The 21,438-nt window shown below is 41.6% G+C and overlaps 1 protein-coding gene across 3 annotated transcripts in view; it reads right to left on the bottom strand.

Moving 5' to 3' along the window:
* The window catches only part of HYDIN (HYDIN axonemal central pair apparatus protein), a 312,800-nt gene that overhangs the window by 150,970 nt on the left and 140,392 nt on the right, over positions 1–21,438 (bottom strand). For all 3 annotated transcript variants that reach the window (XM_088027478.1, XM_028090615.2, XM_088027479.1), the window contains exons 18-21: positions 15,653–15,891; positions 12,397–12,670; positions 10,469–10,612; positions 4,435–4,578 (exon numbers count right to left, since the gene is read on the bottom strand). In XM_088027478.1, coding sequence (XP_087883604.1) covers positions 4,435–4,578; positions 10,469–10,612; positions 12,397–12,670; positions 15,653–15,891 — 801 coding nt within the window. The remainder of the gene's footprint in view (positions 1–4,434; positions 4,579–10,468; positions 10,613–12,396; positions 12,671–15,652; positions 15,892–21,438) is intronic.

Here is a 21,438-nt window from a genome sequence, read left to right as displayed (position 1 = left end):
GTGTTCCTTGATGCCGAGGCCACTAGAACACTTTACCATACAAAGCCTGGCTACCAGTTGGCTTTTTCAGGAATTGCTCAATTCCCACAGTTAATCTGCAGAAAAGGCACCTCCTGGTTTTGCAGACAGTGCCCCAAGGCAGCTGGAGGCGGGAATGAGTGTTTTACGGAGCTCCTGCCTCTCCACGGAGTTTTCGGGTTCAGGTATTTCACTGTGCGTGCCCCTCAGTGTGACTTGATTAGATGGCTTCGGTGTCTAAAGCCAATCACCTGACTCAAGAAATGAGAGGGAGGGCAGTGACTCTTCAGCCAGCTAATCCCATTTGAGAGCACGGCCGGCCACTTGTGCAGGTGGCTGGGGCACAATTTAGAGTGCATTCTTGTGGACGGCACCATGTCCAGCACTTGCGATTGCAATGCCTACTGTTCCAGTATCTTTGAAGATTGACTTAAACGCTTTCCGCCCCTTTGTTGTTTTGTAGAAATGATACACATCTGCAGAAGTCTGCATTATATGTAAAAGCACAAAGAGGAGAAAGGAGAAACTCATCTACAATATCACCACATATTATTTCTCAGAGTTAATATTTTTTAAACATTAGTCCAGACAGAATGGGTGGATAAATACAATTTTTACAAAAGTGAAATTAGACTAATCTATTTTTTAAAATGTTTGTTTTTCCTCAAAAAAAAAACCCACCTGAAAAAAATATTCTTACACAAGAGATATTAATCCTAAAATCAAAGACTCAGGAGCCAGACTGCTTGGTCCAAATCTGGCTTCTGACAGTTACCAGGTCTGTGGGTTTGAGCAAAGCCACTTAGCCTTCCTAGACCTCAGTTTCTTCATCTGTGAAATGGGGGTAATAACAGTCCCTACCTCTTTTTAAGAGGATGAAATGAGTTAATATTTATGTGATGTGTTCAGAGCAGTGCCTGGCTCATGGTGTATGTATGGTATATAAATGCCAATTACCATTATTATCCCTGTATGATCAAGAAAAAAGATGGTTAAGTCTTAAGTAGTTCCAATTTAGACAATAGCTTACTGATGCCCACCTGTAAAAAGGGAGGAAATATCAACACACTTATGCTCCCTGCATCTCCCAGTTTTTATTGGCTGTAGTGTTACTTTTTTTTTTTTTTGAAGATTTTATTTATTTATTTGACAGAGACAGACACAGTGAGAGAGGGAACACAAGCAGGGGGAGTGGGAGAGGGAGAAGCAGGCCCCCCACTGAGCAGGGAGCCTGATGCGGGACTCGATCCCTGGACCCTGGGATCATGACCTGAGCCGAAGGCAGACGCTTAACGACTGAGCCACCCAGGCGCCCCTATAGTGTTACTTTTTATAAGTAAAGCTTTCAAACATTTTGTTCCCAAGTCATAACCACCCAAGTCGTGTAGTCTCGGTTCTACAGCTGAATGGGCTCAGTGCTTCCTACCAGTCTTTCCCTGATAGGGTTTTTCATCGCTGAGTGCCTTATTCGGTTCTTCTCCTGAATGGCTGTATTTCATTGGCAAATGGGTTTTTCACCAAGTTGTCTGAATGCTGTGTTCATTGATTCCTCACATTCTGAGAGTGCCTGTGTCTTTACACTCAAAGGACAGTACCTGGGTTGCTCTTTCTCTCAAAACTCTGAAGTCATCGCTCCATTGTCATCTGGCATTAAGTATTATCATGGAGAAGTCTGTGGTTAGTCTAAACTCCTCCCTTGATGGGTCCCTTCTTTTCTGCTTAGAGGCCATAGAACTCTTTGGTTATCAGTAAGACCAGGAACTTCACTAAGATATGTCTCCCTGTTGACTATTCCATAACGTTCTGTCCCAGGACAAGGTATGGCCTTACTTTAAAAAATCTAAACCTCTTACCCCTCCCCTGAGGTAACCAAGGTTACAAGTGTCTTGCTTATGCTTGTGAAGATACTGTATGAATATAAAATCACGTTCATATATGTATTTGTAAATTTTTTATATATATTATAGCATACTGTGCATTCTTGTTCTGGAATTTGCTTTTTTCACTGGGAGATCACCCATCAGTGCATATGGAGTTGCCTTGTAGCTGCATTTTATTCCATCATAAAATTCTGTCAACAATGATTTAACCAATCTCCTATTGATGGAAAATGACTCCCAATCTTTTGCTCTTGTAATCAATGTTGCAATGAAAATTCTTGTCTATATGCTATCTTGTAGAGCTTAAGGGTAAATTCCTAGCAGTAGAATAAGTAAGTCAAAGGGCATGGGCATTTAAAATTTTGATGGCTGTAGCCGTATTGCCTTCTGATGTAAACCTTCCACAATACTGTGGGAATGCCTGTTTCCACATGCCCTCTCAACACAGAGCACTATCTAATTTTTGCCCTTTGCCAATCTGATAGGAAAAAAATGTGTTTCATAGTAATTTTAATTTGCATTTCTTCTAATGTGATTAAAGTTGAGCACATTTTCATATGTTTAAGAACTGCTTTATTTTTCTTTCTGTGAACCCTGTTCATTTCCTTTGCCTATTTTTCTATTGGGCTATTGGTATTTTTCCTGTTGATCTGTAGGGGCTCTTTATTTTTTTAAACTCTATGTATGCTTTTATTAAAGTTACACATGCAAATCATATGAAAGGTCAGACCATGCTACAAGAGTTACTACAAGAAGCAGTAGTTCCTGACCCAACCTGGCATCCTAACAATCTAGAGGCTGCCATGTCTCAATTTGTAACATAGGGCTGGTCCACAGAACAGCTTCCTTGGGCAGAGAGGGGATGATCAGTTGATGGACATACCCTAGACACCAGGAATTATCCTAAAGGGCTGAAACTCACACTAGAAACATTAAATTTCCCCTGACATTTTGATCAATTTCTCTGCGGGAAGAGCATTTATCTTTAGGTCTTGGGATAAAAGCCTGCTGCCCTTATGTTTTGTGTGGGGTCAGGTGGGACAGTTGTCTAGTGCACATGGAATTCCTCTACTTCCAGTCCTCTCCTCACACTTGTTGCCTTTGAGACTGGGCTACTTAGGCTGAATGATTCTCACATCTTTGCAGTTTCACTGGAGAATTTTCTAGAATGCAGGCTTTTGTGTCTTTTTGTCAACGCATTCCATCCTCATTCTATCTTCTAGAATTTGTTTAAATCTCTCATTATTTGGTTATACGCATCCTCTTCCCCCTTTATTTTATTGTTCTGGGCTTCTTTCCTTCAGAACATTTCTACCTTTTTCTTAAGGTTTCAGGAGGAACAAGAGAGTGGGTCTGATCTACCACCCAGACTGAGAAAGCTGTTCATGTCTGAATTTTCATTTTGTCATCTATTTGTTCTCCTCTGCTCTGTGAGTTTAGTCTTTGTCTCCACTTAGAACACTTGTATCTCATCTTTAAGTTTTTTTTTTTTTAAAGACAGGCCATATCATCTATCATTTATTTGAGACTGTAGAGAACAAAGTTTATACTTTCAGTCTTCTTCCTTGTGTAGGTTCCCTGGCAGTAGGTTTTTCTTCTGGCGTTTTTCTTATGCCTCTTCTGCCTTTTATTTCTCTATTCAAAGATCTTCGCTGTTTTTTCCCAGCTTAGGCTTGAAAGAAACCCACTAAAGAGTTGTGGGGGAGGGGAGTGTGGTAGTGCAGTTTACAGCCACCAGTTGGGAACTGTCTGCAACCCTCTCACTAAGCAGCTCTGTCCCCTCTCTCCCCCCAAGATCCATCTCCCTGAGTTAGGCTCACAGCAAATCTTCAGTCACAGGCTCCCTCTTCTGAGATCTCACTATCACTGCCTGCCCTCCCTTCCTCCTTTATACCACTTCTTCATGAGCTGTCTCCATAGACTGGGAGGCTAACCACAATGGTGTGTGGATTTGGTTTCTCGTTCACTCCTTTCCTACAGCTCTGCAGTACCACCTGCCCCATGGCCCGGCCATTTCCACTGGCATCCTCATGCGCAGCAAAGGATCGCAGGGGTGATCTTGTAGTGATGTTTAGAGAATACTGCATCCTGCATCAGGCTGGTGGCTCCGTAAGCTCACAGCCTCCTCCCTCAGTGCAGTTCAGATTTCTTAGGATCTGGAGATGGGCTCTCTGGTCTAGGGACTGGGTTTTAGCTATTTCCCTCTTGCCTAGAATATGGAGCTTTGGTTGGATTTGAGAAAGTAGAATTAAAAGATCTCTATTATCGTTAGTGGGAAGTCACTGTTTTCTAAAGATTCCAATGGGCAGGAATGAAGGGTCATCATAATGAGCCAAAGTTCTTACACCATTAAATAACAGTTGCTTGACATTGGAGTTTATGACATTTAAAAGTTTCTGTATTCTTTCCTCTTCGTTTCTTGAATTCTTTCTATTTGTCTGGACCGAAATTAGGTAGTATACTGACATTATTCTCTTCCTTTGTCACACACACAACTCTCCTAGGAGCTTGTTAGGACAGCCTTCTGTCAACTTACCTCCGGAGTTAATGGCAGGGGAGATTTATCAGTCTCGCAGATAAAAAAGGGTCCGCTTGTTGAGAGTAACACATTCACGGGCAGGGTGGAAATGTTCTTCATGACCAAGGGCTGGTAATCAGGTTCCAGGATAGTGTTAGGTTTCTGCAAGAGGAAAAAGAAGAATGCAAGTTATGATAAACATAGTAAGCTTTTAGCAACCAATGTCTCATATTCATTGTTAACAGTAGAATTAGCTTCCCCTGCCCCTCCTTGCTCTCTGTCTCTTTCTCTGTTTTCCCCCTACCCTTGAACAGATTAGATAAATCATTTGGAATTTATAGTAGTGGACTACTGAAAAGTGATCCTACATAAGCCAGAAAACAGAGATTAGATTTCTTACTCTCTTGCTGCCAGGGTAAAAATACCTATAAAAGCCATGCCTCTATAGTATTATTACTATAGAAGTTTCCAGTATCATAAAACAAAATCTAATAAATTAGTGATATCTTGTAGAAGAACCCGTGCCTCATTATATTGAACAAAACATTTTCCTTATACAACATTTTTTCTATGCTTAAAATATCCAGTTTGTAAAAATTTATACATTTGCTATACATTATTATATTGACAAATGCTCATAACTATTTCTTGCACATTTTTCCTGTAACACTGGGATAGTTAATTTAGAAGCGTCTTTTCACTTTCTTAGACATATCAAATTTAATTTTTAACTGGAGAAAGCATCAGAAATGGATCTTTAGCTGAACATTTTTCTCATTCTGATGTCGGAGTCACCATTATTTCCTGTGTGCTTTGGAAAGGGGGTCCTTTAATATCAGCAGGAGGCAACCACAGGCCTCAATCTCCAATTTCCAAAGACAGCCTCCCTCCCATCGTTCCCATAACTCTAGCCTGTTTTCACCAGGCCTCATTGTTTTGCTTTGCTTTTTCTCCTTGTTCCAGTTTCAGTTAAATCCTTCTGATTCTATATTTTGGTCAGACTCTGTCTCTACTTCTTTGTTCAACCCAGTCTTCCTTCTGCTGTGGTTCCTGGCTCCCCTGGCTCTGGCTCTGAGGAGCTTGGGGAACCAGCGCCCGTGGTGTCTCTGTCAGTTTGGGCTGCTATAACAAATGTCATAGACTGGGTAGTTTAAACAACAGACATTTATGTCTCATAGTTCTGGAGGCTGGAAAGTCCAAGATCAAGGTGCCAGCAGATCCGGTGTCTGGCTTTAGATGGCTGGCTTCTCACCGTGTCCTCACATGGCTGAGAGGGAGATCATCTTTCTTATCTCTAATTTCAGGGCACTCATCCCATTCCTGAGGGCTCTGTCTTCATGACTTAATCACCTCCCAAAGGCCCCACCTCCAACATCATCACATTGGAGATTAGGAGTTCAGTATGTGAATCTGGGGTTGGGGAGGGACACAAACATTCAGTCCTTAACAGCCCTGCCTTAGTTGTACTCCATGGGTCCCCTGTGCACTCCCAGAGTTCTTTCAGGGGTTCAGTGTGGCACTTGCCATGAGATGCCAGGCATTGTTTCCCTCCAACATGGTAATACAGGTACTGAATTCACCTTGTATTTGCAGATGATATACTACAGTCGGGGGGAGGGATGAAGCAGCACTTTTGGGCCATACAAAGGCTGTCCACCCAGTGACCTTCCTTCGGGCCTCTGTGTCACCGCAAGAAGCTTTGACGCAAAGAAGCCATACTTGGTTGGTTTTGGCAAGAGGCCATTTAGAGGTTAGCGATGAGAAGGAGACGATGCACACAGAGCCATTCTATTTTAAAATGACCCCTTCTCTCTGGGTTGTCTCCCCAAATATCAGGAGACAGGATTTGCTGCTGGACTTCATGAAGCAAACTGGCTGCTACTTTCAGTTGACCTTTTCAATTCCACGGAGATGTGGCTTCATCTGTGTGGCTTATGAATGGTATCATAATTATAAAGTAGATCAAACCGGAGGAAATGGTTATAGAAAAATTCTTCTCATAGGCGGGGCTGGTGTCATTGCAGTCTAATGTCCTAAATCAGATCCGCTACCTCGAGCCCCAAATGAGACAGGACAGATAACTGGGTGTTATGTAATTAAATCAGAACACCAACACCAACAGGCCTCTTGTGCATGCTGGGTAATAAAGTCGCATTTCTTCATTGTCCCTAATATGGCTTACATGTGAGTGGGAAATAATGAAAAAAAAAAAAACAGTAGTTGGACAGAGTTCACAATTATGATATTTGGGGGGAAGAAGAGAAGGGAAAAAACAAACCAACACAGAGTTGTAATAATTTGTTTTTTAATTCAATAAGTCACTGCCATATTCAAAATATTTATTCTTTTATTCTAGTGATAAACTCAGAGATTTAAACAAGAACTAAAAAAACCCCCAAGGCTTAAGGATATAAAAAGAAGAAAGGAACACTATGCACACATTTTTATGAGTGTTTATGGGCTTAAGAAAAGAGATCTAATAAGAAACCAGGCTGCATGTTTAATATACACTGTAATGTCTTGCATAAAATATTCAATAAATATTCACTGAATTTTCTCTGAATAACCAAATTTAGAGGAATACGATACCACTGAATTTGGTGCACTCTTGCCAATAAATATCTTTCCTGATTACTTTAAAAGGAAAATTTTAAGATACAGCAATGAAAACGTAATAACTGTAGCAGGAACTTGTGTTGTATTAATTTTTATATGTCTCATGGAGCTTGTCACAGTTAGTTGACCATCCTGTAGCTGAAACCCGTATTCTACTTCAATGTCTACTTTCCCCACTAGCCCATTAAGCCAGGGTTTTGCTGTGTCTTTGTTGCCATACAATGTTAAGTGCTCAAAAACTATCTGTTGGCTTGAAGTGAACTTGTGCATCTCACCTCCCCTACTTGATTATAAGCTCCCTTATTCATCTCCTAGCAGAGCACTTTATCTGTGGTGGATGCTCAACAGATATTTAATATGAACAAAATATAATGGAATCCGCTACCAGAAACAATGGTCTTGAACATTCTCTTGCAAACCTCCAGGTAACAAAAGGATTCCTCGTTGACTGCCCCATAATCAGTTAGGCACTGCCAAACTTAATCCATCTGTGTGACACCACATCAGGACTTAGCTTTGGTTATGTATGTTCCACACTATGGAACAACAGCTTACTTCATACTTAGTTTCCCAGTTCGCTGTGAGGTACATCTGGGAGGGACTATTCTCACTGTTACAGCCCTAGCTCTCAACACAGTGCCTGGTACATGGTAGATCTTGATAAATATTCCACTCAGCAGCCAGTATGACTATTCCAGTGAATAAATCTGACCATGTCACTCCCCTGCCTCCCTAAAGCCCTCCAATGGCCACCCAGCACAAAACCCAAAGTCAAGAACATGCCTCCCAGTCATGCCAAACTCATCTGGCCTCTGCCCATTTTCTCTAGACGGACCTCGTATCATTCCGGACACATTCTCTAAGGTGATCTTTCAGTTCTGTGTATTCACCAAGCTCTTTCCTAACTCAGGCCCTTCACATGTGCTGTTCCCTCCGCCTATGATTCTCTGCCCCTCCCTCATCACCAGACCAACTTCTATTTCTCCTTCAAGTCTCAGCTCGAGGTCCTTGCTGAAGGAAGCCGTCTATGACCACATGTAGAAATACGGCCATGTCTCCAAGACATGTTCTCGTAGCGCCTTTTATCTCTTCTTCATAGCACTGTTTAAAATGGAATCTTAAACAACTAAATTTTAATAAGTTGTTTACAGTCTGTAACCTTGACCAGTCTCTCAGCTTTGACTATGTCAGGCTGGTTCACCAGATTTCCAGCACCAATACAGTCCTCAGCTCGGGAGACATTCTCCACGTATCTGTTTTGGATCTTACACAATTCTAGGATGGAAGTCTGCCTTGGAGTAGGTCACATCCTGCTGTGATGTGTCCCCCACCTCCTCACCATCCTGACCCCCTGCCCCGAGCGGCTGCCATTCCTAGCTTTCCCTATCCTCTGCCTCCTCCATTCATTGCTTGTCCCTAATGGCCATCTAAAGTCATGGGCATTTATAGCCACATAAATTAAAGAGTGTGAATCAAACAGTTTAAGTTGATTATTCTCAGGCAGTATTAGGTAATCTGCATAACAGCTTAACTTGCATCTCCATTTCCTCACAAGTGTGCTGGGAATGACAACAGAAGCTACAGCATAGATTGTTGTGAGGAAACAACTGGGAAAGTGTATGTGAGAAGAACAGCTTGACGCCAGTGCCTATTAATCAGTTAAGTGGGGGCTATTCTTTTTTTTCTTTTTTAAAATTTTTATTTAAACTCTAGTTAGTTAACATACAGTGAAATATTGATTTCTGGAGAAGAATTCAGTGGTTCATCACTTATGTACAACACCCAGTGCTCATCATAGGTGCCCTCCTTAATGCCCATCATTCATCTAGCCGATTGCCCACCCATCTCCCTCCATCAACCCTTAGTTTGTTATCCGTCATTAAAAGTCTCTTATGGTTTGTTTCCCTCTCTCCTTCTTTTCCCCCTCTCCTTCTTTTCCCCCTCCCATATATTCATCTGTTTTGTTTCTTAAATTCCACATGAATGAAATCGTATGGTATTTGTCTTTCTCTGATTGACTTATTTCGCTTAGCATAATACACTCTAGCTCCATCCATGTCGTTGCAAATGGCAAGATTTCATTCTCTTTGATGGCTGAGTAATATCCCATTATATATATATATCACATCTTCCTTATCCATTCATTAGCTGGTGGACATTTGGGCTCTTCTCCATAGTTTGGCTATTGTTGATGCTGCTGCTATAAACATCGAGATGCATGTACCCCTTCAAATCTGTATTTTTTATCCTTTGGGTAAATACCTAGTAGTGCAATTGCTGGATCACAGGGTAGTTCTATTTTCAACTGTTTGAGGAACTTCCATACTGTTTTCCAGAGTGGTTGCACCAGCTTGCATTCCCACCAACAGTGTAGGAGGGTTCCCCTTTCTCCGCATCCCCGGCAACATCTGTCATTTCCTGACTTGTTAATTTTAGCCATTCTGACTGGTGTGAGGTGGTATCTCTTCGTGGTTTTGATTTGTATTTCCCTGATGCTGAGTGATGTTGAGCATCTTTTCATGTGTCTGTTAGCTATCTGGATGTCTTTTCTGGAAAAGTGTCTATTCACCTGTTCTGCCCATTTCTTTTTTTTTTATAAAGATTTTATTTATTTATTTGACAGAGAGAGACACAGCAAGAGAGGGAACATAAGCAGGGGGAGTGGGAGAGGGAGAAGCAGGCTTCCCGCTGAGCGGGGAGCCTGATGGGGGGCTCGACCCCAGGACCCTGGGATCATGACCTGAGCCAAAGGCAGGTGCTTAACGGCGGAGCCACCCAGGCACCCCTGTTCTGCCCATTTCTTAACTGGGTTATTTGTTGTTTTTTTGGGGGGGGTGTTGAGTTTGATAATTGGATACTAACCCTTTATCAGATATGTCATTTGTAAATATCTTCTCCCATTCTGTAGGCTGCCTTTTAGTTTTGTGATTGTTTCCTTTGCTGTGCAGAAGCTTTGTATCTTGATGAAGTCCTAATAGTTCATTTTTGCTTTTGTTTCCCTTGCCTCTCATGATGTGTCTAGTAAGAAATCGCTACAGCCGAGGTCAAAGAGGTTACTAGTGGCAGCTATTCTTACTGATTATTATAATTATCAATAACTCTACTCCAACCCTTTCTATACTGTGATGTTTATTTAATCTAGTTAGAGTAAAAGGATCAACTAAAATGCATTTGCAGTGTGCTGGAATACCCCTTCACTTACTTTGGTCTTCTAAACCAGGAATGATGGAAGTAGAATTTCTATAGCAATTTACATTTCAGAGGAATGTAGGTTTAGATTCAGAAGTTTTAGTTGAATGTGTATTGGCCTCTGAAGCTTAAGAAACATTGGCTGGGTGTGGCTGTTAACAGGCTTCCCATTAATTTAGCTTCCAAGATGGAAATGTGAACATGCTGACCCCTACTGCACCCGCCCCTGGCAGCACGCCACACTGACCTTCTCCAGTCGGTATATGAGCTGTTTGGTGGACAGCTGGATGAGTGGTGCTATGAACTCACAGAGGATATTCACAGTCATCACCAAGCTCTTCCCCTTTTGTGCCCCAATCATGGCATGGCACACCAGCTTTTCTTTGACTCTCTGTAGAGAAGACACACCAGCACTTTTGGAACATCCATAGCTCAGAAAACTTATTTCTCAACAATCAGCAAGCTAATTCTCAACTACCTGCCTGGAGACACCAGGGAAAAAGCACATTTTTCTGAGCAGTGCATTCCAGGGATTGCCCTCTGTCACACTATTATTAAAGTCTGACTGGTCGAGTATGTCCTGGATGGATCCTGTGTTGGTTTTTGACTGCTCCTGAGGACACAATCGATTTACATTCAGTTCAACATGTATTATGTATCAGGACTGTTAGGGACTGGACATACAAAACAGTGAGACAAGGCAGGTAAAATCCTTCCTGGGCTTATAGTTCAATGGTAGATACATGATTTCTTACAAGCTAGTCAGGACTATGGCTAGAAAAATTTTGTCTTTCATTCTTGATTATTTAAAAAAAACATGCTATAGAAACCAATATTTCTTTGGATCCAAAAGGCCCAGATTTTTATAAAGAACAAAGGGCCCCGAGTGAAGTGATATCACAAATAGCTTATATTGAAGAGTACTCAGGTTTTGGATGTTCATGAATTCAAGTCTCTTCTCAATTATATACTACAACAGGGAAGAACATTCCGGGAAGCTTTTAGTAAATCTTAAACTGAATTTAGAATCCCAGCTGCTCAGATTTAATGTCTTTAAAAATATGATTGGCTCTTGATAACAACATTGTAAATGTGCTCCTGCAATGGGCGGCCAGTGTCTTGAGATGAGGGGCTGCATTCTATTCATCTCTGCAGCCTCAGTGCCTAGCACAGTGCTTGTCATGGGGTACATACTGAGTAAAAGTTGGCTGAATCCTTGAATAACAGAAAGAAAGAGCACATTAATTACCGGGATGGGAAATAACCTTTTTCTTTTTGTTTTTGCACTGAATCCTTTTTGTTTTTGCCTGAAAATGCTCTGCAAAGAAACAATGTAAAGGAAACAAAATCTGTGACCCTAGAGGAGCTAAGGCAAGGGATGGGCTTTCCCATCTTCTCTTCAGGGAGAAAAATTTCTATCATTTCCTATTTTGTGAGAAAGAAGTTCAGTATCACCTCCTACTTCAGTGACATCAGCAGGAGCTCAAGCATGATCATTTCTCATCCAGAGAGTCTGCATTTGTGAGGTAGAAGAGGCTCAGGAGTAATTTAGGAAGTTTCCTTTATTTTTTTGAGTTTCCAATTTCCATGAGGGAATAGGAATAAAGAGACAATGATTTGGAACTGCTTAAATGTTTAAAGCAGAATAGTGATGATATAAATATGAGCAAGACATCAGAGTTGCTGAAAATAACTCAGCTTTTTAATTGACACATAAAAAGATGATGGTTATAAAGAGGAAGCTGTTGTGTCAGGTTGAGAGGGAAGGGACCAAGGATGTCCTAATCCCTGGATAGGAGAGGCAGCTGAGAGTGTCTCTAAAAACATCCTTTTTGAATAAATATGAAATTAATATTGCTAAGTGTTAAGAAGAGGCTTAGCTTTGGCTGAATGCTGGCTGTCCCTCTGTCAGAGACTTGCTGGCTGGTCCCTGCTGACCCTGGGGATGAGAACCTACTTGAAATGGTATTGTGAGGTTGGGTTCATGGTAGCTGCAGAAACAAAGAGAAAACTGAGCAGAGCTGAACCCTGAAGGCAATGGGTGCTGCCATGGTAACTCCGTGCTGTGTGAAAAACCACATCCTTTCTTCAGATAAATGTCAAGGGACTCTCCTAAGAAACAGAGCACAGATTTATTTAGGAGAAAAATGGCTTCTAAACGTGCTGTCCTCTTACCCTGGGAGTAGCAGAATAGCCTTGGAGTATCACATCGATCGTTTGGTCTGGGAACAGCTCCATTCTGACGGGATGGAGCTGAAACACGGGGCCTGGAGGAGCCCTGGGCTCCTGGGAGCACTGGGGTTGGGGCTGGCTCTTAGCAAGACCCTTCTTAGCCAGGCCCTTCTTGCTCAGCTTGTCCTGTGGACAGAAATCTTCGTTCATCCAGAACAACTGTTGGACCCGACGTCCTTTGTTGGTCAACTTGAAGCGGTAATAACAGGTGTCCAGGCTGGAAAAGAGGAGGCAGGGATGGAAGGACTCAGCTTTGAGGTGTTCTGTTCAGCTCTACACCCTTGGGATTTACTCCTCGGAGAGTATTTAAAAAGTGAGTAATGAAATATATTTTTAAAAATTTAGGAAGGCTACATCACGAGGCTACAAGGAGCCACCCCGGTAATGGGACAAGGTAGGGTCTCCTCACGGAGGCCACAGACTGGAGTCCGGCACCTGGGTTTGGTCCCTGAGTTGCCATTACCAGGGAAGGGGCACAGAACACAGACACAGTGTGTGCAAAAACCACTCTAATTTATGAGAAATGATGCTGAGGAGTTGAAAGGAAAGCAAAATACCTACTGGAGGAGAGCTACATTTCAACTTGTGTTGAGTAAATTTCCACTGACTGAGCAAAATATCTTGTGACAAGCTCAACTTGAAGGGTACTTCGAAGAGAAAGCACACATACCCACCAAGGCCAACCAAAGCTCAAAGGGACTGTACGATGGACCAGAACATCAGCTGTGGTCATTTTTCTCAGACTAGTGCTTTAAAAATTCTGCTATTTCACTCATTAATTCATTTGTTTGTTCATTCATCTACCCCATGAATATTTATCAAGAACCTCTTGATTGTCTGGCTCTTTGCGAGACACTGGGATTTCTAAGAACTTGGAGGTGGCTCAAACATGATTTGGTTTGGTATTTTTAAAAAAAACTGATTTAGGGGCGCCTGGGTGGCTCAGTCGGTGAAGCGTCTGCCTTCGGCTCAGGTCATGATCCTGGGGTCCTGGGATTGAGCCCCGCATCGGGCTCCCTGCTTCTCCCCCTCCTCCCTCCTCCCTACTCGTGCTCTCTGTTGCTATCTCTGTCTCTCTCTCAAATAAATATATAAAATCTTAAAAAAAATAGAAATAAAATAAAATAACTGATTTATAAGCTTACTTAAATTTTTCCCCCCCAGGGAGAAAACTCATCTCAGGACTGAGGTCTGTTTTTTATTTTTAAAATTTTATCAGGCTTTGAGATTTCATCCCCTCTGTTCCTCATTAGAAATAGCATCATATCTAATAAGTAAGTTGAAGCATCCAATAAATAATGAGTATTTGCCAACTGTCAGGTGTAACCATTTCTATCTAAATATGCATCCACAGAGCAAGCTTACTGGAGTAGCTTGACTTTATGGCTATGTCCAGGCTTTAGGGAAATAATAAATAATATAAACTGTTTATAAAGTAGGCAGCATTTCTGTCACTTATACACAGTAGGTATATCTGTCAATCCTCCCAGCAACCCAGTAATAATAAGTATATTTTCTCCCATTTTATAGATAAAGAAATAGAAGCTCTGAAAATTTAAGGGAGTTGCCCCAAAATATGCAACCAGAAGAGGCGCCATATGGGTATTTTTTCAGACCCTTACATTCAAAATTTAGCCAACTGTTTCTGTAAAGGGATGAATAATAAATACTTCAGACTTGTTGGGCCACGTGGTCTGTCATGACTACTCAACTCTCCATTGTGTGAAGGGAGCCACAGAAACTGTCTGTATAGGAATGGGCACGGCCGTGTGCCAATATAAGACTTCATTTATAGAAGCAGGCAGTGGGCTGCACTTTGCCCACCCCTGCTCTTGACGCTTCTCCTGGAGACTGCTGGCATTATGATTTTATGGTGAAAAGAATAACTGCAGGGTTTGTCTAGAGGAGAAATTGGCAGCTAAAAGCTGCAGTTTGCTTCTACATTCATAGACAACCATTAGCTAACTCTCCATTTCTAGGCAAGTGTCAGAAAATCCTTTGGGGCTTTGTGACACTATTTGTAGACTAAGGAGAACATGTAATTAAATCTGGCATGCAGTATATTGTTTTCTATAATTATATTTGAGTGCACTTAATGAGAAGTTTGGAAATAGAAACATGGTAGGCAATGACAACATGCCCTAGCTGATGGCCAATAGACAGGTGGAGAGGAGCATTTTTATACCTAGCTGACACAAAAACTGTAATTGAATGCTTCTCTGAAAACAAATGAAATTCAACTATCTGACTAACCTGTTACTTCATGCCTATTGGTTAATGTATTTTCAATCAAGTGTCATGTGTTGTAGGTGGAGCAGAGGAAAGGAGGTGTGAATGGGGTTGTGGGGAGGGCTCCTAACTGACTTTTGTCAGGCCCATCTTCTCTAAGTATAGTGTGTTCATCTTGGTTTCAAGGCCTGTTACACCAGAAGGCAGTAGTACCCCTCTGAGATCTGTTCACAGTATTGCAATAGGCCAAATTCAACTGGCCCCCAAGAGTCGACTAGTGGCAGCCATGTGACTCCTCTGAGGAACCATGAATAAACCCCCATATATAACCTCTACTGTTAGCATTCAAACCTCATACATTTTCAGAGCTGCATTTAGACTGTTCTGCTCAAAGATGTCTATCCTGTACCACCTTTTATATAAATATGGAGATTCCCTAGCTTTTCAGGTGGAGCCAATTGCAATCTTCTCAATTGTTGGTGCTTGGGTGGGGAGACAAGCAGAGGACATAATACAAGAAAAATTACTGGCCTTGCAATAACTGGATAATCTACAATAAATTTTTTAACCTTCCAAATTATACTCTATTTAGGTCACCACCAAGTTGCATCTGTATTTTCTACATTCATGGAGAGGAATTAGCAGTGCATGGGAATTAAAGAGGAGACGTCATGGTTGAGATTCTAAATTTGTCACAAAGAAGCCACTGTATGTTTGAGAGAAAAATGCACTTCTAGAAGTCTCTTCTCTAGTGTGGAGGGACATAGCTTGGAGAACTCCACTACGCTGTGCCTAGAAAATGTCTTCTTGTGGCTGATGTATCCATTTGAAGGGAGAGTGAAGACAGGAAGGGGGGAGGGTTGAAGACACTAATTCTATTTACTTAAAATAATTTTTCAAAGTAGAGGTGATGCTCAGCTAATACAACATCTGTAGTATCTTTAAGAATTGGTCCAGGATGCCTCCCTACCTAAAATGCGCTCCCAAATTGAGTTCTGGAGCAAAGGGCTTATCTGAGACGATGGTGGAGCCAACTCCAGAAGCCTGGACAGGAATCCGGTAAGTGTTGCTATTTTCTATGTCCAAAATGACCGTGTCTTTGAAAGTCAGGATGTCATTCAGGTTGGCCGTCAGTGTCAGCTGAACATCAGTTTCCGGGGGAACCATGCCTTTACTGGGTTCAATCGTCCACAGGGACTTTTTGTGTGCCTGCAACATAAGACTACAAGTTAACAGTGAAGATATTCTTGGCTTTTCATTCTCCTCATGTCAAAGCCCTCTAGACTTCAAATGGCTGGCACTGCAGAACTCCACATCAGAGACAAACATTATTTTTTTTTAATCAAAGCAACTGGGTGTTTGTTGGCTTTTCTTTTTTTCAAAAAGCAATCTGATTCTGAAGAGCAAACCTACAATTCCACTTTTGAATGCTCTGTGAAGATTCTTTATATCTCTTTCTCAAGATGATAGTCCAGTTCTCTAACAAGCTGATACTAATTATCTGCTCTAATCTCCAAATTCTGAGATACTGACAGAAGGTACAACATCCTTCCTGGAATCTGTAATTTTTCAAAACAAATGTTTTTCAAGGGCAAAGTTTCTATGATGTTATAGTGAGGATGAATAGCTTTCATTAATGAACACAATACAGGAAGTTTTTATATATATTATTTCATAATTGATGGAATTTTGTTTGCTAAAATTTCAAACTTACTTTGAAATACATGACAGGACTGAATTATAGAGTTGGAAGTGATGCCCACCAATCTGTTTCCTTTAACCACTTAGACTCTTATAGCTCACTCTTTCCTCCCTAAGGTCTTTGGCCAAATGATACCTCTCAACGAAGCCGACTCTGCCCATCACATTTTAAATTGCAAACCTTCCCCCAGTAATCCTGATCCCCTTTGCTCTGTTCTATTTTTTTTTCCCCTTAGCACTTACCATCTTCTAACATAGTGTATAACTGATTTATTTTATCATGTTTGTTTGTTTCCTTGCACTAGGATATAAGCTCTCCATAGAAGGGATGCTTACGTTTTTTGTTCTTGTTGGTGTTCACTGACATATGTCCCCAGCACTTATAACCGGTACATAGTTATAAGTGCTTAGGGTAGGTTCACTATAAGGTGTCTAATTGGAGTTTATTTTCATATCCTGCTTGGAATTTGCTACTTTTCTAGAATCTGTGCTTCGATATCTCTTATTTCTGAAAATTTTTCAGCTATTATCTGTCTAAATATTTTTTCTGCCTCCTTCTCTTTCCCTATCCTTGTGTGTGTATAGCTTTTCAATTGTGCCCTCTCTCTCTTGGACACCCATCTGCACTTTCCATTCTTTTGCTCTTGGTGCTTCATTTTGGATTTGTTCTGAGCTATCTTCCAATTCACTAATTCTTTCCTTAGCCGTGTGCAAATGACTTTTAAACACACCTATTATGTTCTTGCTTTTACAAGTAAACAACAAAAATGTAGGTCAGAGGAGGCTGGGGTGAAGTGCTTCAGGGAAACCTAAAGAACGAGATGCTCCTCCAGAAGAGAGGATATTGAAATCCTTTGATTGTGATGTGATTAACTTGCAGGATCTCAGCACTCTAGACACTGACACCCAGCTGGCTAAGAAGAGAAGAAAGAGGATGGAGGGTCACATACTGAAACTTTATTTATCAACCGTGGAAGTGTTACACATCACTTCTGCCACTTCCACTGTCTAGAACTCAGTCACACAGCCATGCTCAGCTGCAAAAAATGCTGAGAATGTCATCTGGCTCCGAGTCCAAGAGTAAAAGGGAATGGGTGTGGTGAATCACTAGCTGCTTGCTGCTAAAGTCACCCTGATGGTTAAGTCTACTGCCAGATCCTTAAGGTCTTCTCCCAATTGACCTGGATCTCAGATTTTGGAAGGTGAAGAATTTACTCCATCAGAACACAGAAGTGGATGCATAACTTGGCATTTCGATTCCTATGGGAATTGCAGGCCTGGGGTTATTACCTACCTGCTGTTAGGACAAATGGAGGGGCAGCTACAAGAGAAAATAAGAAAGTTCTAGGCCAGGTCATCTCAGCTGTTGGCCCTTCTTCCCAAATTAGTGGCCCTGGAGCACTCTACATAGTTTTACTCATTTATGAGACTCAGCTTACAATTAAAACATAAATCAATGCCATCTTTGTCCTTTTTTTTTAATCAAAAAGCAAATGCCTTTCAGAAGAAGGTTCTGTCAATGTCATCTCTCCTGTTACAACCATTTATTTTCCTCCTCTAGCCAGAAGCACAGGTCAATCCTCTGTTCACAACGAAGATATGGTGTCACCAGCATAAGTGCTATTTCAAGTCAGGGGACATTAGTTTTCAATGGATGGGTACCATTTCTATTCTGATTCCTGCTGACACAGGTTGGCCGCCCTGGAAAGAAGATATGAAGTTGCTCTCCAGGGCTGAATTGGTGAGTTTTCTTTTTGATGAGGCTTATTAATCAATGTTTGGAATAAAACCAGGCAGCCAAGTACATCCTAGAATCCACTAACAAGGCACATTAAAATGCCAGCTGCTAAGATACTGGACTATCCTCCCCCAAAGTCAAGCTTTAAACTGCTCTAACACCCTTGTGTCTCTTTGCTGTTTGACTTTTAGGGATGTCCTTTGCTGCTAGAAAGAACTTGGCATATGTGATATTTTCTGTTATTAGATTGCAGATCTGATGAAGAAGGAATGGATGAATGATAATCATCATAGCTATGGAGGACATTCCACAACCTTTCAAAACTCTAACAGAGTAAGACAACAATTGATGGAAATAGGTTAGGAAGGAGGGGTCTGAAGGAAAAGGGATGTGGGTTTGAGTCCCAGCTCCACTGCTTTCCAACTGTTGGATCTTGGGCGTGTTACTTAACCATGCCCAGGCTCAGCGTTCCCATTTGGAGCTTGTGACACAGCTGCACCTTCTGCACAGATTGTGGTGATGCTTCTCGTGAGGTAATGCATGTGAAACTCAGAGCAGCATCCAACAAATAGTAAGTCCTCACAAATGATAGCCACTGTCATCATTTCATCAAAATATGAAATGTCCCACATGACACATAATTATGGGCTCAATAGTATTTTTTTAAGATTTTTAAAAATTTATTTGTCAGAGAGAGAGAGAGAGAGCACACAAGCAGAGGGGAGCAGCAGGCAGAGGGAGAAGCAGGCTCCTTGCTGAGCAAGGAACCCGACGTGGGACTTGATCCCAGGACTGTGGGATCATGACCTGAGCTGAAGGCAGACACTTAACAGACTGAGCCACCCAGGTGTCCCTGGGCTCAACAGTATTTGCTAAAAATAATAGATTACAAAACTGAGAAAACAAAGAGGGATGCTAAGAAAGCCTATAACAGACACTACCCTTGACAGAAGAGAAGCAGCTTGTAAGGATTTGTGATAGGCAGAATTATAAGGTGGCTCCCAAGATGTCCATCTCCTAGTGTATAGGTATCTTCTCCCAGTTATTTAATCAAACATGAATCTAGGTGCTACTGTGAAGGGATTTTGCAGATGGAATTAAGGTCCTACGTCCACTGATTTTAAGGTGGGGAGATTATCCTTAGTGGATCAGATGAGCCCTTAGAAGGGATTGGGCTCACTCTGGAAGACAGTATGGAGGTTCCTCAAAAAGTGAAAAATAGAACTACCCTACAACCCAGCAACTGTACTATTAGGTATTTATCTAAACAATACAAACATAGTGATTTGAAGGGGCACATGCACCCCAATGTTTATAGCAACAATGTCCACAATAGCCAAATTATGGAAAGAGTCCAGATGTCCATCGACAGATGAATGACTAAAGATGTGGTACACACACACACACACACACACACACACACACACACACACACGGAATACTACTCAGCCATCAAAAAGAATGAAATCTTGCCATTTGCAATGACATGGAGGGAACTAGAGGGCTAAGTGAAATAAGTCAGTCAGAGAAAGACAAATATCATATGATTTCATTCATATGTGGAATTTAAGAAACAAAACAGACGAAAATAGGGGAAGGGAAGGAAAAATAAGATGAAAACAGAGAGGGAGACAAACCATAAGAGACTTCTAAGTATAGGAAACAAACTGAAGGTTGCTGGAGGGGAAGTGGGTGGGGGGATGGGGTAAATGGGTGATGGGCATTAAGGAGGGACCTTGATGTAAGGAACACTGGGTGTTATATGCAACTGATGAATCATTAAATTACCTCTGAAACAAAACAAAACACACCAAAAACCAAACAAAGGTGGGGAGATTATCCTTAGTGGATCAGATGAGCCCTTAGGGTTTCACATATTTGTTCCCAAAATGATAAAAATGGGCTTTCCTAAGCCTTCCATCCAAACTTCAGCAAAACAGGTGCCTCTGTTTTTTTCTGTAAATTGGGGGTAAAAAGGCCGAGTCCTTAGAGCAGCCCATGAACAACACATACAGAAGGTTAGGACACGCATGTGCACAGGACTGTGAAAGATGGAAAGATGGTGATCATCTGCAATTCAGAATTCCATGCCTGCTGGTGATGAGTGTGACACCCTGAGGTGTCACATGTCTGAAGATAACATTTGCTTTTTATTTTAGAATAGTGCATCAGTGCACTTAGGCAGGGCTCAGCTCCCAAGGCAATACAGTCAGAGCTTTTGTAAGTTTCATTATGGTGTATTTAATATTTGCCACAAAAGACAGAAGTAAATGCTATTGTTTGCACATGTCATTTCCACAATAAATGAGAGTGAATATACTCAGGCAGACCTCCTCTTCCATAGTGCTAATGACCATGGAGCTTGAAGAAAATGCTGTGAACTTTCTTCAAAATGACTTGTTTGCCACTTGAAATCTGCAAGAATGTCCTTCCATGGAATGAGAAGACACAAATAACAACAGGAACCAATGTGCAGAGCTAGGGATTTCTTTGGATTAATACTATTATCTCAGCAGATGATCAATTCTTTGTGGAACAAGAACAATGACCAGTCACTGAGGCCTTTCTCCTTTTCGTCTGCTAAATGTGGTATCTCAGCTCATTTGATTATCTTCCCTGAAGTGAGTCACTTTATTACTTAAAATAATTAACTGAGAATTAGGAGATGAAGTATGAAAGAAATGGTGCTGGAGCTTTACAAGGGAGGCAGTGGAGGGGAAGGTTTAAAAGAGTGGGCTTTGAAGTCACATGACTTGGTGGTCAACTGTAGACTCTACCCTTTGTAGCCAGGTGATCCAGGATTAATTTTAAAATCGATTTCAGTTTCCTCATCTGTTAAATGTGCTGCTTGAAGATGAAATAAAACAGGTGCCAAGCATCTAGCACTTTGTCTACCACAGAGTAAGTGCTCAATAAATGGTGGGTATTATTAACGTTATCTATCAAAACTTTACGTCCAGTTCCTCTTCCTGCTTGTGCCCTCCCCAGGCTACATTAGTGATATGGTTCTTTTTCACAGGGCTGATCCTGCTGCTCTCCTGCTGAAGATACTGGAAGGCTCTCCACGGTCTGGACCAGTGGTGTTGAATCCTTTATCCCCTTTAAGAATGCTATGGAACCCCACCACAGCGCGCGCGCGCGCGCACACACACACACACACACACACACACACACACACACACACAGACACACACAAACCTGACATGCAATTTCCAGGGTTCATGGTGGAGACTTGCCACTTTTTCTGTTTGCAACATGGCAGCCTGTAATCAAGACTGGTATACAAGACAGAAGTCTTGGGTCTGGAGAATCTATTC

Source organism: Eumetopias jubatus, unplaced genomic scaffold (assembly GCF_037043125.1).
Source record: "Eumetopias jubatus isolate StellerSeaLion01/CBP00866 unplaced genomic scaffold, mEumJub1_p1.0 scaffold_10, whole genome shotgun sequence".
NCBI classification, from domain to species: domain Eukaryota; kingdom Metazoa; phylum Chordata; class Mammalia; order Carnivora; family Otariidae; genus Eumetopias; species Eumetopias jubatus.
Note: the sequence above shows the minus strand (reverse complement) of the source record. Positions and strands in the feature narration are given on the sequence as shown.